General features: G+C 44.3%; 7 protein-coding genes across 7 annotated transcripts; 4 read left to right on the top strand and 3 right to left on the bottom strand.

The window, feature by feature from the left end:
• Nucleotides 1-246: 246 nt before the first annotated feature.
• On the top strand, nucleotides 247-665 carry L199_007059 (uncharacterized protein; the record flags this gene model as incomplete). The annotated part of the gene is made up of 2 exons (XM_064892756.1): nucleotides 247-435; nucleotides 501-665. 2 exons carry the CDS (start codon nucleotides 247-249, stop codon nucleotides 663-665), a joined length of 354 nt encoding a protein of 117 aa, XP_064748828.1.
• A 617-nt stretch (nucleotides 666-1,282) lies between these two features.
• Nucleotides 1,283-2,172, top strand: L199_007058 (adenine phosphoribosyltransferase; the record flags this gene model as incomplete). Its single annotated transcript, XM_064892755.1, has 3 exons — nucleotides 1,283-1,342; nucleotides 1,442-1,755; nucleotides 1,983-2,172. The coding sequence occupies 3 exons, from the start codon at nucleotides 1,283-1,285 to the stop codon at nucleotides 2,170-2,172; spliced, it is 564 nt and encodes a 187-aa protein (XP_064748827.1).
• Nucleotides 2,173-2,606: 434 nt separating this feature from the next.
• Nucleotides 2,607-5,261, bottom strand: L199_007057 (uncharacterized protein; the record flags this gene model as incomplete). Its single annotated transcript, XM_064892754.1, has 4 exons — nucleotides 2,607-2,687; nucleotides 2,753-2,865; nucleotides 2,947-4,933; nucleotides 5,031-5,261. The coding sequence occupies 4 exons, from the start codon at nucleotides 5,259-5,261 to the stop codon at nucleotides 2,607-2,609; spliced, it is 2,412 nt and encodes an 803-aa protein (XP_064748826.1).
• A 595-nt stretch (nucleotides 5,262-5,856) lies between these two features.
• Nucleotides 5,857-7,063, top strand: L199_007056 (uncharacterized protein; the record flags this gene model as incomplete). Its single annotated transcript, XM_064892753.1, has 6 exons — nucleotides 5,857-5,913; nucleotides 5,996-6,071; nucleotides 6,174-6,256; nucleotides 6,331-6,518; nucleotides 6,703-6,916; nucleotides 7,034-7,063. The coding sequence occupies 6 exons, from the start codon at nucleotides 5,857-5,859 to the stop codon at nucleotides 7,061-7,063; spliced, it is 648 nt and encodes a 215-aa protein (XP_064748825.1).
• Nucleotides 7,064-7,318: 255 nt separating this feature from the next.
• L199_007055 (uncharacterized protein) lies at nucleotides 7,319-9,704 on the bottom strand (the record flags this gene model as incomplete). Its single annotated transcript, XM_064892752.1, has 7 exons — nucleotides 7,319-8,272; nucleotides 8,373-8,533; nucleotides 8,585-8,997; nucleotides 9,062-9,144; nucleotides 9,206-9,286; nucleotides 9,350-9,453; nucleotides 9,650-9,704. 7 exons carry the CDS (start codon nucleotides 9,702-9,704, stop codon nucleotides 7,319-7,321), a joined length of 1,851 nt encoding a protein of 616 aa, XP_064748824.1.
• Nucleotides 9,705-10,317: 613 nt separating this feature from the next.
• L199_007054 (uncharacterized protein) lies at nucleotides 10,318-13,406 on the top strand (the record flags this gene model as incomplete). Its single annotated transcript, XM_064892751.1, has 3 exons — nucleotides 10,318-10,469; nucleotides 10,734-11,436; nucleotides 11,499-13,406. 3 exons carry the CDS (start codon nucleotides 10,318-10,320, stop codon nucleotides 13,404-13,406), a joined length of 2,763 nt encoding a protein of 920 aa, XP_064748823.1.
• Nucleotides 13,407-13,838: 432 nt separating this feature from the next.
• On the bottom strand, nucleotides 13,839-15,477 carry L199_007053 (uncharacterized protein; the record flags this gene model as incomplete). The annotated part of the gene is made up of 8 exons (XM_064892750.1): nucleotides 13,839-13,903; nucleotides 13,986-14,210; nucleotides 14,399-14,550; nucleotides 14,681-14,781; nucleotides 14,927-15,003; nucleotides 15,075-15,183; nucleotides 15,298-15,346; nucleotides 15,422-15,477. 8 exons carry the CDS (start codon nucleotides 15,475-15,477, stop codon nucleotides 13,839-13,841), a joined length of 834 nt encoding a protein of 277 aa, XP_064748822.1.
• Nucleotides 15,478-15,845: the final 368 nt, after the last annotated feature.

Genomic DNA, 15,845 nt, shown 5'->3' with positions numbered 1-15,845 from the left:
TCATAACATACTGTTTTTGTCGATGAAGGAGTGTACAACTACGACCGTTGAACTTTGTTTCCCAAAGACCTGAACTATATATCTGGTATATCTACCAGTCTACCAAGAAAGGCCTCACTGGACAAAGATATATAAACGGTATGCAATGTACAGAGATTGATCCACGATGTCAATTCCTAATGTCACTTCAGCATTGCAACACCCCTTCCTGTCCAAAGTCGCCACCTTCGAAAGAACAAGCCCAAGATGTACGAAACGACCTTTGAAGATTTCGAATTCATCTTATGGACTATCCTCACCCCCATAGCCACGTATACGTTCTTCACTGCCCCCTGCTCATCCCCTTGGAATGAAAGATTGTGCTGGCATGTGTTGTGGGCTTTGGCTTTTTGGTTGAATAGGAGATATGGGTATCCGGAAATTGAAGATCCGCCTGTAAGTCTTCCATGCCTGTTGGTCAAAGAGACAATGCTTATGTGCTGTATGAGTGGACCAAATAGCCCGAGTTTTGCTATTACAGAGAACCGATCGTTCTAACGCCTAGGAAACGAACACAGAATAGATCCCGACGTATACCCAAAGACTGTTTAGGTATGAATGGATTAGAAGATGATATAAGGGGGAAAGATGAATTCGGCTTTTTTTCTTTTGCCACTTTACGATAGACTTTCGAAAGAACTTTGAGGATACATAGGGTGATGATAAGCTTTGGATGGGTGAAAAGGATTCTTGTTATCGATTTATATCATGTATATGACTGAAACTATGTATCGATGTATCTGGTCCTGTTCGCTACCTTTTTACTCTAGCAATGAGGACTGAGTAGTCCATGTTCGAATGGCAGATGAATGTGGAGCTCACTTATCTTAATAGTAAGGATTGGTCTATCACAATTCCTTACATCTGCTAGGAAGTCTAGTCTACTCTTGACATCAGGTTTACTAGAATACATATTCTCTCGGTTTAATGTATTGAGATGATCGACCGCCTACTGTATCTGGTCTGGTCAGTCACCTGAAATTAGGTTAAGCGAGTGAACACACACTTGCACACGGACCTCCCCGCCGGCCATACGTACCATCAGTCAGACTAGACTCTCCACGTGGCTCTCGATCTCGTTTAATTGACGCCAGTTTCATTTCATTTTCCTAAAAGCAATTTTTTTGTTTACAGGTTTCGGGTTTCTTACAGAGCTGGGATCTACGAGTATCTACAGTTCACTTTTCTATCTATCTCTTTCTCCACTTCATCTAACATCCTGATCCATCCAACAACATAAACAATGTCCGACGTAACTTACCTTAAATCGTTACTTGGTGTTCACCCAGATTTCCCTAAGAAGGTATGTCCATGTCCGCCTTATCTCTCTTTCACACGTTTCTTACCCTTATCATCTGCCATCAGACATTACATATATACTGATCGGCGTATTGATATGTAGGGAGTAACATTCCTCGACATCTTCCCGATCCTCCGTGATCCCGTCGCTTTCGAGACACTCATCACCCACCTCTTACATCACATCATCACCACCAACGCCGAACGACCAGATGTCATTGTAGGTTTGGACGCTCGAGGATTCCTCCTGGGTCCTATCATCGCCATGAGATTGGGATGCGCCTTTGTACCAGTTAGGAAAGGTGGTAAATTACCTGGAAATGTGGAAGTCGTGAAATACGCGAAGGAATACGGTCATGATGAGTTTGAGATGCAGAGTGGAGCTATTAAAGATGGTCAGAAATGTATTGTCATTGAGTGAGTTCCTCGTATCTTCGTATCGCCGTGTGCATCATTCTTTCCTTTCTTTCTCACAATACCTACTCAGCATGGAAGTATGGGGATATTATATATTTATCATGATTGTTTTCATCCCTTATCTTGCCTGTGCTGAGTTTCATCGATCAAGAGACACCTCTTCATCATCACACATTCCTCTCCTCATATCACATTAAAACGTACTGATGAACCCTCCTCTACCACAGCGACCTCATCGCCACAGGAGGATCAGCCTCAGCCGCAGGTGAACTCATCAAGAAATCAGGTGGTAAGACTTTAGAATACGTCTTCATCGTCGGTCTACCTTTCTTGAAAGGTCATGAGAAATTGGACGCTCCTTCTTACTGGATCGTAGAAGCTGAGGATCAAACTATACCATCCATATCACCAGTATAGGACAGAGGCCTTGCTGTCATTCGATCTTACACGTATTCCGTTCAGATCTGGATCTAAATCTGCTTTCCCTCTCTCTTGTTCGCTATAAACTAGAATATACCATATAATCTCATAGATCTACCTGTTCACCATATATATACATGTACATGTGGGATATGCAAATATAACAGTGCTGATAAATATACATGAGAGGAATGGAAGTGTCATTGATCATTATATACTGTATGTTACAATGCGGGATAGACTAGAAAGGGTACCGAATGGATGATGCGCGGATATGATACAGTATGGGAGAATGCTGGAATGTATATGCAATGAAAGATGGATGTAAGTGTCATTATGTGTGAAAGGTGGGTACGTTGCGGTTCAAAAAGAGACATGGTTGAGACAGACAACATGAAGGAACGAGGTCGTGAGTCATGCTTTTTCGGCTTCTAATCTTGTTGGTATCCAGCTGTTTGAAGACAGATACTGGCTTCACGTTGAGGGACGACTTCCGATTCCGATTGATATCTCTGATATCTCACGGGAGACAGTCTCTTCTGTGCATTTTGATTTTGCTCTACATCCCTGCGCTCACCAAATTATAATGACTCGGCCAGAGATGTAAATCCGTATCGAAAGATTCTTTCGGTGGGATCCGTTGGTCGATTATGGTATTGATTGGATTGGGCGCACGAGTATTGCTCGTTGCTAACCGAGTCATGGCCAATTTCGTCAGTTGCGTTACTTCGATCGTGTCCGATGGCAGCGAAAGCAATTCTTTCAACTCACATTGTCCATGATTATTCCCTCTTTCAACCCTTTCACCTTCACCTTCAAATACCGTTCCTTCCCCACTAAGACTTCCACTTCCACTCTCACTTAAATTGTCGCTCTCGCTATCATCGGTGGTGTCATCTTCCGAATCCGAATCGATGATCAAAGCTCTCATAACACCTTCCATACCATTCTCCAGATCAGCCATCGATATACCTTGAGTTGGTGTGACAGCTTCTACGCCTAAAGCAGGTTCGAGTCCCAATCCCAAGCCCGAGCTCGAAGTTGAAGTCAATGTATCTCTATCTCTTTGTCCCGGTTGTGGTGGGTTTGCTCTAGATCTGGGGGCATTAGGTCCGCCCGTTATTCCCATACTTTCCAATTCCCTCCTACTTTCCCATACCCTCTCATTAGCCAATCTTCTATCATCCCTTATCCTCTCTTGTTCCTCTGTTGATCGTCTCTGTGGCTGACTCATAAGGAATCTAGGCAAGACCTGTTCGGTTGGGGGATCAGTCGTCATATCTATAACCACTACTGTATGTTCTTCTACAAGTTGTCGATCATCTTGGTCATCCTCAGTATCCGGATCTCGTGCTGACCAGGAAGATGACCATTGACTCGGATTTGTCCTTCTAAGGCCCCGTTCGTCTTCTCCAATGTTGGAGGCGGACGAACCAGCGGGTCTAGGTGATCTGTATCTATCTCTTCGCTCTCTGTCATCTACCATCAGTCTGACCGTCTCTTCCATCGGCGATTCACCCCTTGACTGAGCAGTAGACGCGCCTGTCCTGTTCGTTTGACCATTGGCTGTGGTTGTGGTGCGAGTAGCCGTAAACGGATGTTGTAAGATCTGAGCTAGGAACGGCCAAGTCCTCAATACTTCATCTTCCGTCATCTCCTCATTATCATTTCGAGATCGAGGTGGAGCTCCACCTTGACCTTGGTCTTGAGCCATGGAAGCTTCCACTCTCCTCCCTCTGAACGTCAAGCTACTATCCCTCCTTGCATTTCGGCGGTGCAGAGGAGTGATATCGTTATTTGTAGTCGAGGGGGGATCGAGATCAGTCAAGCTGGAAGTAGAGATTCCCTCGACGATACTTCGAGCCATGTCCATCAGATCTGTATTTGACAGTCGAGCGGACGGTCGGGGCGGTACGGGTTGGTTGAGGAGGTTGATACGATTTATAGTAAGTTGCGAATCTTGTGGAGGTAGAGGTAAAGGTGATATATGATTGTTACTCCCATCATTCCCATCAGACGCGGGACCGGGTGATGCAGCGACATCAGTACAAGAGGTTGAATCGAGTGAAGGACGGATGGTGGAAGCTGGCGATACGGGTGCGGATCTAACGATCTCAGGAGGAGGTTGTCTTTCGACTTGACGAATGTTTGTAGGTGTCAATCCCCTACTTCGACTTCTTGAGATTGACATTATACCAGTAGTTCCCTGACGGGATTGTCTCCTATTCAAATTGGGATATACAATTTGAGGTGTTCTCGCTCTTCCATCTCCATCCTCCGGAGTAGGAATAGATAATCGCCTTATGCCATCTTCTAATCTATCTTGATCTTCTCTCAATTCCCTAGCTCGATTAAGCACTCCTCTAAGCAAATCATCCGGTCTGTCCCTATCCCTATCCCTATCCCTATCCCTCTCAGTAGTATTCTCATTGATCGATGAGGTAGACCTCGATCGTAAGTCTCTGGCAGTCTCACTTAACCTCCTTATCCTCTCTTCGATATTCTGCGCTCGGGTCATCCATACATCATTCGCTGGATTGGGTCTTGAACTCGGAGCTGAGGCTGAAGCTCGATTTAACAAAGTGTGTATCTCATCGCTTGTAATAGGCCGAGATAATGATCTGCTTATAGGTGTTGATGTCGTGGCAGCTGTAGCTATAAGAGGGGCGGGGGGAGGAACGGGAGAAGGGTTTTCACGATTCTCATATGCGTCCACTATATCTCTTGCACGTTGTCTTGATCTAGTTGGATCTCGCAACTATACATCATGTACATGTATGTCAGCTGATATGTCCTAGAACGGTCGTGGTATTCGATTCGAAAGTTGAACAGGTGTGATCCACAACTTGACTTACCTCCCTCTGCACACCACTTTCCCCTTCGAGCGCTCTTTCCAACTCGCCGGCCTGACCTCTTAGCCTCTCTACGGCATTACTGAGATGTTCCACTCTCGTACTTAAGGAGTCTCGTAGCTCCTCCAATGATCGAAGTAAGGCTCGGGTGTTTTGCTGGGCGGTGGCGGTGGTTTGAACAACGTTATTGTTGGATTCGAGTACAGGGGGATTTTGGGATGGGGAAGAAGGCATGGTCGACGAGCGGCGGGGAGCAAGAAAAGGGGATCAGTAAGGCTGAAGTGATATCCTTTGCCTAGGTTTCTATTCGAGATGTAATGCTTCGCAGTATCTTTAGTGATGTATTGATAGACGGCGGGTGAAGGCAAGGAGAAAGTACAAATGGCCAAGCGGCGAACAGAGTTGCAGTGATTTGATGAGAAATCCTCGTTGCAAGGGAAATTACTACTATCCTTTCAACTCGACCGTCCAATCCGATCCTTTTTGATTGGAATTGCTGAGGCGAGCGTATGAACCGAGCGTGTAAGTGTACCCACTGATATTCCAAGAAGTGGGTACACGATATGTTTGTCTATTCAACGAGCAGAGTTGGAAGGATCATCCTCGGTACATCAAATTGGGATGGTGTTAATTGATGCATATATTTTGGTTGCGGTAGCGGCGATGTCTGGCATCCACGTGGAACAGATACACACACACTGAAAGACGCGAACATGCAACCAACTCTCTTTCTCTGTTCATTCGTTTCCATACCTCCCTCTTCATCTCGTCATTCACTCGGATTGTGAAACCAGACACACCAGGAGCAAGAGTAGAGATCTAAGGGATTATGAGGCTATCACTATCATCCACACTACTGGCTTTACCGCTGATATCAGCAGTCAATGTATGTCCTATCTCTACGGCTCTCTTCTTTGTTCGTGTCCGAAAATGATTCAACCGCTAACCATGTATTTGGGTGAAATCAGGCATTACATTTCTACTTCGAATCAAATGAGAAGAGATGCTTCATGGAGGAATTACCGAGCGATACGATCGTAGAAGGTATGCTGTCAAGCTTTGGCCTCAAAAATCACGTACTCGATAGGCAACTGGCTTTGTCGATGAGACGATCGAAACTGTGCTGACTGGAGCTTCGCTATCTAGGCCACTACAAAGCTTATATATGGGATGAACCTGCCAATCTGTGGAGGATGGACCAAGACGTTGGTATACACGTTGCAGTAGAGGTGAGTGCGATGTCATTTCTATCCGGGTTGATCTAAAAGATCAAAAGACTGAAATCGTCTCTTTGATGATATAGGAACTATCCTCTGGCCATGTAGTCGTCAACACCCGTGGACCACCCGATGGAAGATTTACTTTTACCTCCCACGAGCCGGGAGATCACAACATTTGTTTACATTCTAACATAACTGGTGGATGGTTGACGAATCAACATATCAAATTGTATTTGGATATCAACGTGGGAAGCTCAAGACCTGATGCTGAGTGAGTAATAGAATATCAAAATATTCATATCTTATCACCCAATATCCATATTATACCCACAAAGAATTCTCACCTCTCGAAAGTGGAAGAAATCGTCTTCATTTTATCCTTGCCTTCACCTTTGTATATATGCTTTTGTAGGTTTAGATTTAGCTGACTTTGATCTCTCTCTCTGAAATCGTAGAGCCGACTCATCACACGTCACGACCCTCTCTTCCAAGATCAGAGATCTGAACAATAAAGTTGCTGATATCCAGCGAGAACAGCGATACATGAGAGAAGTCGAGGCTACGTTCAGGGACGCAAGTGAATTGACCAATTCGAGAGCGGTATGGTGGAGTCTGTTACAGATTGGAGTTTTGATAGGTGCTGGTGTATGGCAGATGAGGTATTTGAAGGTGAGTCCGAATCTGCAATCCACAAATATGAGATCTCAATCATACCATCCATCTGTCCATTGAACCCTCATTTATAATGATCATACCAATGCTGACCAAAATTTGTTGCTTGGATAGGTGTATTTCGAAGATAAGAAACTTAGGTAGATGAGAGGGTACAAGTCGTACGGTAATAACGATGTTGAATGTTGAACGTAACGGAACAATGCATGTTTATGATTTCCAAGCAAGTGCTACAATGTACAGAGCAGAAGTCAGAGGCAAACGGCAGAAATGCAATGATATCCATGCAAGATTCATATTTATCTAAGTTATAAGAAAGTATGCACAGACGGAAATATGGAAAGAAGAGTCAATGATACCAAGTATCCAGATTTTATACGTTGTAAAAGTCATCTATACTTATATTTCGAAGCTATCGGCAGCAGCTTCATTACCTTCTTGCCAAGCCTTGACGTTCAAACCTCCATTTCGTTGTACGATAACCTCCAAGATCAACTGATTATCACCTTTAACCTCTACTTCAACTCCACCTAAAGCCTTTACTTTCTTAGTTATGGGAGTCTTCACTTCTTCATCTTCCTCCTCTTCATCTTCCTCATCCTCTTCATCATCATCGGTCTTTTCAAGAGGGGGTCTTTCGATCTTCTCAATTTTAACTTCATGTTTACCTTCCCATAATTCCAGAGCGACCTTTCCGTTCACTCCCTGTACTGGAATAGCTACTCTTCTTCTTACCGGTAAAGGTGCACCTGAATCTACAATCACAGCAGCGAGCTCATCGCCTTGTTGTCCAGGTAAGACCAATCCTATAGGTTGAGAAGTAACGTCTACTTTCTCCTTGACTGATGCAAGGACATCATCAACTTTGAGACCATCTTCCAAAGTTTCCAGATGGAGGGCTTGAAGGGCACAACCGATAGCAATCACCTCGGATGGGTCGATGGTAGATGTTACAGGGGTAGTAGGTGAAACAAGGAGTGATAGATGTTGTTGTAATCCAGTGAATAAGGTTGATGCACCAGCCAACAAAATTTCATCAATTTCAGCCAAATCCAATCCAGCCTCTTTGACAACTTCGGTCAACTTGTTTCCTACTTGTCTGTATACACCTGAAGCCAATCCGTCGAATCTCAATCGGTTGATAGATGAAGACAAGTCGTAACCATCTTTCAATGACTCGACAGCACATGTTGCAGCACCACTAGAGGCTGACAAGGATCGTTTGGTGTGTTCAACAGCTAAGACGAGCTTGGCGTCGGCTCGTTTGTCGGCGGCTGAAGCGTCAGGTCCACATGGTAGGTCAAGAGCGACTTTGGTCTTTTTGGTGAATTCTTTGGAGAAGTGTTTGAGGAGCTGCAAATCGCCTATCAGCTGGGTATTCTCTTCTCTGGATATTCATACCAATTTAGATTGGCATAAAGAACATTTGTCGAGAACGAAGGTATGCACTCACCAAGTTATCGAATTCCCTGCCACCCAATTTATCATCTCTACCCTTATTCAAAACGGTATATTGACCTTCTGAAACTTGGATCACACTGATAGCCAGACTGGTTTCACCCATATCCAGCACAACCACCTTCTTATCCCTCTTTTCATTCTCTCCTGCATCACCTTCTTCAGGTTTACCTAACAAACCTCTTGATTTCCTTTCCTCCGATAGACCTACCCTGTATCCTACTAATACAGCAGCAGCTTCATCTAAGACCTGCAAAACGGCAATACCAGCTTCCTCAGCAGCCTTTCGGAGAGCATCATGTTGAGCAGGAGTGAACCACGTTGGGGCTGAGATGACACATGCGGAAGGTTTCGTTCCAAGGAAATCTGTTGCGGAGTTGAGTAAAGTGGACAGGAAAAGGGAGGTCACTTCTGGAACGGTGATGGTTTTGGTGGATGGGATAGGTTCCAAGGCGGCAGGGTTGGGAGTAGCTGCACCGGAAGCAGCGGCTGATCTAGGGTTGGAAGCGGGTTTGGAAGCAGGAGCAGGGGGAACGAGGATGTCAACGGTGTAAGCTGGAGTTTGGGAGTCGGCGAGTAAAGGGGCGGTCAAGATGGTGGTGTGATCGACTTCATCGTAACTACAAAAAAAAACCATTTAGCTTTTGGGATATCAAGTGACTTCGCTGACGAGGTTGTACTAACGTGTGACCTAAGAGGTTTCGGAATCCCATGATTGTGTTTTTACCATTCTTGACCAAGTGGGGTTTAGCACCGTTACCGATGTACTGTTACATCAACAAGTCGTCAGTAATACCCTCTTGCAGATTGGTCCACAGGATAACTTACAACTTGTTCACCGACGTATGAGATGGCACAAGCGATTTGCCTCTCACCTTCTTCGTTGGCAATACATTGTGGGTGTCCTTCCTACATGATGAAGTACATTAGTCATTTACATCTGAAATTGTGCAAAAGAACGGTCCAACTCGCCTTGTCAATAACGGCAATGGAAGCGTAAGATTGACCAAAGTTGATACCTAGGATAGTCCTGGGAGTTGGACAGAGTTTGTCAGCTATTTTCCTGAAAGAGGCATCTGAAAAGGAAGCTTACATTTTGGATCTGCTGTTCTTGAAAAGTAAATCACAGCAATTTTTATGTTATATGATATAAGCTATCGCAAGCTTTTTTGAGGTTGTGAAAGATCCTCGTCTCAACGTTGAGATTGAAAAAATCCAAGAGGTCATCGAGAGATGCTAGCGTGGCATAAGGTAGGAACCGCCACGTTCAACAAGTATCTCCGATATTTGATTCCGTCAGCGTCACGGTGTTTAGTGTATGTGGCATCTGGAGGCTAGACCGATGGATTGTGATTAGCTCTGTTCGCTCGGACCTGCCGTTCACACCGCGATTGCTTTTCTCGGTCTGGGTTTGTTGTTGTTCTCATTCTTTAGTCTTAGTCTCCGCAGCTCGATCATTGCACTTGTTCGTATCACCATGAAAAGACACTGAGAATCCATGCTTAAGCTCGATTAATGGTCGGATGAACGTACACCGCTCTCTTGTTGGAGACCAATGTGGTGGTGGATGGGAGAGCTAAACGACCAGAGTGATGATTGTGCGATCGTGTGTGTTGGCTGGATGTCAGGCTGTGCGTCTGTGCGCAGGGTAAAGGAATACTAAGAGCATGTATACAGTCAATCAAAACAATCAATCAATCAATCAAGATCAACCACATTTCTTTTACATATCACTCTTACTGCTCTGATCTGATACCGTAGAGACATAGACAATCAATCGCCCATCACTAACCACTTATCACTAATCATCCTAGGCATAGGCAATAGTCGAACCCATCCCATATCGTCACACTCCCACTCCCTTTATCAGATATTCCCCATCAGCTACGGGTATCGACCGATCATCACTTTCGATCTCACATCAGCAGCTACTCTTCAAGATGTCAAGACCCGGCACCTTTCGTTCGAAAAGTAGCGACAAGGCATTACCTTCTTTACCTGCTGGTGGACCAGGATTAGATTGTTCAGGAGTACCAAGAAGTCCAGCGCCTTCGTCAACTGTGGGATTGGGATTGGGATTGGAGTTAAACCCGTGAGTAACAGTCACTGAGTGGGGAAGGAAAGTCCGTTTGTGGTGTTGTCATGTACCCTATTTCAAGTAACGAGAAAACAACCTTTTGTTCGAATTCGAATTGGAATACAGCGGGTTTGTGTATATTGACAAGGGCTCACATGGATGACGTCTGGGAAGATGATTTCAGATCATTTGCTGTGCTCCCACTCAATCACTTTACCATTGCTCTGCTTGTTCTGCTGCTGTTTGTGACAATCACAGACTGACCTATTTCAAACACAGCAAATCGTCCAAACCAACCCCTAGTCATTTTATCCCTCTTCAACGATTGCCTACTACCATCTACACATCAAGTATCCCACCAGTCTCCTCGCCATCGATCATCTCGTCTTCCCCATCTACACCTATTGCTTCTTCCTCCATTTCCATCTCAGGATACCCATTTCCATATGGTAACGAGCACTACTCAAATTCAACATCAACAGCTATAAATCGAAGTACGTCTACTACCACTTTAACTCAGTTGGCTAGACCACCTGATAGTCCATCTATATCCATATCAACTGCTCCGCCTTATATCTCGTCGTCATTCACACCCAAAAAGAAGAAAGTGGGTTTTGGTCAAGCAGAATCTATAAGATCGGAAAAGGTCATGTTGTCCTCGTCTATCTCTTCGACTTCGACAACTTCGTCGGGTAAAAAACCAGATGTACCACTAGGAAGGAAAAGATCTTCGGGTCAATTGTTAATGGGGATAGGAAAGGGACTGAACAGAGTTGGAAGTGTCATGAGGAGGAATACGGACAGTAATGTCGATAATACTTCTCCTAATAAGAAGGGTCATGGTGGTGGTAGTGGAAGTACATGGAGGAAGGGAAGGAGGAGAAAGACGAATGACTGGCAAGATGGCTGGGAGAAAGTGGATAGGATAGGAGAAGAGGGCGATGAAGGCGATGAAGGCATAGGTAGACCTTTTAATGTTGGTGTGAGTGTATCTCTCTCTCTCGCTGATACGACGAGTGTTGCTGAAATCGTTCAACCAACCAGCACGACTTGCATGTATCTCCAGACCTATCCGACTTACCTGAACAATGGCTCTCATCTTTGAAAGCGCAAGGTCTAACCGAATCCGACCTGATCCTGATCTCAGCAGCGAGGAAGAAACAGCATGAAGCGCACCGATTACCTCTGAGGACAACAAGCAGATTACCTCAAGCCCCTCTATCAGCACCTCCATCGAGGTTGCTAGATGCCCCTCGCCGGGAGATGATAGCTGGGCCATCGTCGGAAGATTCCCATCAGATGGGTAGTAGCGGTTTGTTGAAGAAATTTTCGTTTGAGGACCGATCACCTACGACACCAACTCAAGCGGGTACGTCAAATACCCACATCGCAGGATCCAGTCCAATGACACTGAGCCCGATTGAAATGCCGAACCATAATCAACTACCATCCGAATCACTGCAGACCACACCCAACAAATATGATCGAAGGAGAGCTATCGAGTCTTTTCCTGTCTCAGCAGCTGGATCTTCCGATCTCAACCATAATCACAATCACGAGATTGGCGATGTCTTCAATCCTCATCGGAACTCTACGATATCTGCTCTACCAGGTGAAGGGACAGACTTCACAGTTCCCACACGAAGGAACAAGCGATTCTCCAGTCAGCTAAAAGGGTTCAGGGAGTCTACTTTTGGTCTGGGAGAGGAAGACGAGGGTGAATGGGGTAAGAGCGTTCTAAATTCTACTTGGTTATCTTCTTCAGCGAAAGAAAAAGGGAAGATGAGAAATGATAGGATCCCTGTTCCTCCTGAACCACTATTCCCATTGTCATCATCTCCATCACAGATCATTTCAAGTAAATCCGGACATAGAACACCTCCAAGTCACGATCCGATAGAAGAAGTAGTCACGCCCAAATCACCACCACCGCCCGCTCGTCCACGTAAACAGCCTTCAGTGACGTTGGTTCCCATACCGAACCAGTACACTAAGCAGCCTGAAGAAGATGAAGATAGTGAAGTCGAAATTGAGACTCGAAAATCATCTGAATCGTTCGGGGTGCACTATAACACCTCGATCGCGAAATCGAAATCGTCCATATCGATTGGATCGGAGTTGATCACCCCTTCGACATCCATGGAACAAGGTATAACCGTAAGAGAGAAAGCTGATTCCGATGAAGGACACGAACATGAGAGACAAGGCGAGTGTACATTTGGATCAATCAACGAAATAAAGAATAAGGATACGGATAATTGCGATCAACCAATTGAACTGATCAGTCGAGAAGGGTTGGTTAGAAGTTATCATTCCAATCCTCATATCTCTTTACCGGCCTCTGCAATTCATTCACGCTCTACCACTCCCGATTTGATCCCATCGTCATCTAATACGAAACTAAAACCTAATTTGGTACATCAACAATCGTATTCCACCTTCGATTCTACACCTTATAAAGTATTAGAGGAAGATGATCTATTGGATGGTTTGGATAGAGCCAACCCTGAAGAAAGAGCTTCGATCGCTTTGTCCATTTTGAGCAGTAGAACTTCAGCTTCCATGCAAAGTCTGCATGAGCTCAGTCAAGCTACCGTTAGGACGGCTTACAAGTTACCTCCTGTAGGGGAGGTTTCACCTATCACTACTTTATCGACAAGTAATCCGTTCATCAATAAAAGCACCACCAATAGTAACACAAATAACCATGGAAATGAGATTGAAAACGATAAAAACAATGAGGACAATGAGACTAACGATAAACACAACAGTACGAATACGAACAGGTGTTCATCAGGCGGACTAAAGTTGATAGATGATTCAAGTGAATCTGGAAGTATAAGTCTGGTATCTACTTCGGGGTGGGGTTCTGAGGAAAATGATGGAGAAGGCGAAGCGAAAGATGCTATGGATGCTTTGGGTGAAGCTGCTAGGAAATTGAGGAGTTCTTAGTTTTTACTATAGATACTGTACTGTACATGTAATTCACTGATTCGTTGCTCGATATTTTCTGACAATGTATCACAATGCATTGGTGTGGTGTGCTTTGCTTTTCTGTCGATACAATGTGGTGACTCAGTTTACCTTTTGTTGACTAAAGGGGACTTTTTGTACTTCAATTATTGATATACCTCGATTGAGGTCATGAATAGATCAAATCATAACTTCCTCGTTCGTGACTGGTATGCTGCACTGTACGTAGTATGATTATTATCTTACATGAATTCGGATAAGTTCCGTTATATTAAGAATATATTGATGTATACATAGAGCGATGGTAAGAAATAAGATCGATAAGACCGAACTCTGGGGAAGGTGAGAAAAGAGAACGAGGTTAAAGGTTAAAGGTCAAATGCGAAAAGTAAATCTTGAATGATTCTATCCTTATTTCGAGGTACGTCTAGTCCTCACGAACTCTACAAAATCGTCTATCGTAGATGGCCATGCTCCTATTGTCAAATCAAAGTAAACTATCAGCATGTTTCCCTGTCCAAAAGAGAAATATGATCAGTGTACAAGCCCAGAACCTACCTTCATCATCATACTCTTTGAAATCCTTATCAATCGTCCTTATGAAATCTACCAACAGGCTCCACGTATCTTTACTAACGGCTTTTCCCTTTTTCTTCATGAATTCTATCCAGAGATCGAACTCTTCCTCGGTGAATTCTGGTGGACGATTATCCAATGAACGGGCTAGGGCGGATGGGGAGGAGGATAAGGCAGGGGGGATGAAGAGAGTCCATAAGTCTAGGGCTGAGAGTGGGTATCATAAAGTGAATGATTAGTATTCACGCCAATGCCGATTGATAAGTTGAAAGAGACAATCTCATGGTCAAAGAGATCATCAACAATAAGGGGAAGATCATAAATGTGGATATCGGGTGAATCCAGCTTGTTGATTGTTTGGATACTGATCAGGTCACGGTGAACTGAGAACTCACCTGTATCAAGCTGTAGTGTCCTGGCACCGAAATCTTGACCTTTTGCCAGAGTGAACGTATGCATATAAACCTTCTTGAAATACGTCGGGTCGGTATTCAATTTCTTACGAAGTGCAGGAAGGTAATTCTTCAGTGATGAGAGGGAGTCGATGCTGTTGATGAGTTCCACATTGCAGAGTCAGTCCCGAACATTGAACATTCGCGAACAGATATGATGCAAGGTGGATCATCAACCCAGCAGGACATTCCTGGTAGGTCATACAGTCATGGGATTCTACTCACTTTCCAGGATATGATGCGATACCTTTAACGAAAGGTTCTTTCTCCCATTCACCAGTCACTTTGGATCCTAAATCGGCGGCGAGACAGAATAATACGGGATCCTGTGGAATTTGTGTAGATATCATGATCAGCTATATCTATATCTCTACATATTGATCGGAAAGAGAACATTAAATAATTCTTCTTTCTGATCGTAAAACAAATGATAAAGAGAGACATTGCAGAAATCGTCAAACTCCAACTCACACTTGATGGATCCACCCCAATCTCTTCACAGATTGCTAACGTTCCATCGATCTTCACCAATTTAGGATCGGACGAGTCTGCCAAAGCAGCCAAAATCAATCTTCATCAATGATGGAGGTTTGGGTTGATAATGGAGTTGCAAACCCACCTATGTACTTCTCCCATATTTCACCCAACTTCTTTTCTTGACCTTTGTTAGACCCGCTTCCATTACTCAGACTAGCTGACGAGGGGTCATTGTAAAATGCGTCGAGGGCCTGGAACGAAGACAATCTACATTCAGCTTTAACCCTCTGATCCCATTTACGACATTAAGCAGGTGAAAAGGGGAAAGGGGATATAGTTGTCGTTGATCCCGACGGCTAACTCACAGCTTCGAGGGTTTTATACTTCTTGACAAATCTACTAGCGTCTTTCTCGCTATATATCATATTCACAAGAGATATGAATCAGTCGTTTAACCATATCCGTAAGCAGCAGAGGGCCCCAACTCACGATGTAGCTGTGATCATCTTGAATTCACTTATCACCCCCGCTTCTCTAGATTTCATTCCAGGTAATGGCTGTATCAAGTGTCACGGAACACCACGATGATTGATGCAGGTACGATATATGTGGCATGACGAATCGAGCATATCGATGGGATTGATACGAGGTCATATCAATGGAATGAATCGTAGAGAAAGAATAGTTATAATCGTCAGTCGAACGACTCATCGAAGACAAAAGGAAGACATACCATCTTGTTCAACTGTTCTGCCTTGTTTATATTTTTCTTAGTCAACAAAAATAGAGCTCCTAAGAAGAGCAGGATAATCAATTGAGCGATAGACGACGTCGTGGATAGACCCTTCACTTGACGAGATATACGAGAATGAGGGGGAAGAGGAGAAAGAGAGGAATGGAGGATGTGTTGATA

This window comes from Kwoniella botswanensis, chromosome 2 (assembly GCF_036426115.1).
Source record: "Kwoniella botswanensis chromosome 2, complete sequence".
Taxonomy (NCBI): domain Eukaryota; kingdom Fungi; phylum Basidiomycota; class Tremellomycetes; order Tremellales; family Cryptococcaceae; genus Kwoniella; species Kwoniella botswanensis.
This window is presented reverse-complemented; position numbering and strand designations above follow the sequence as displayed.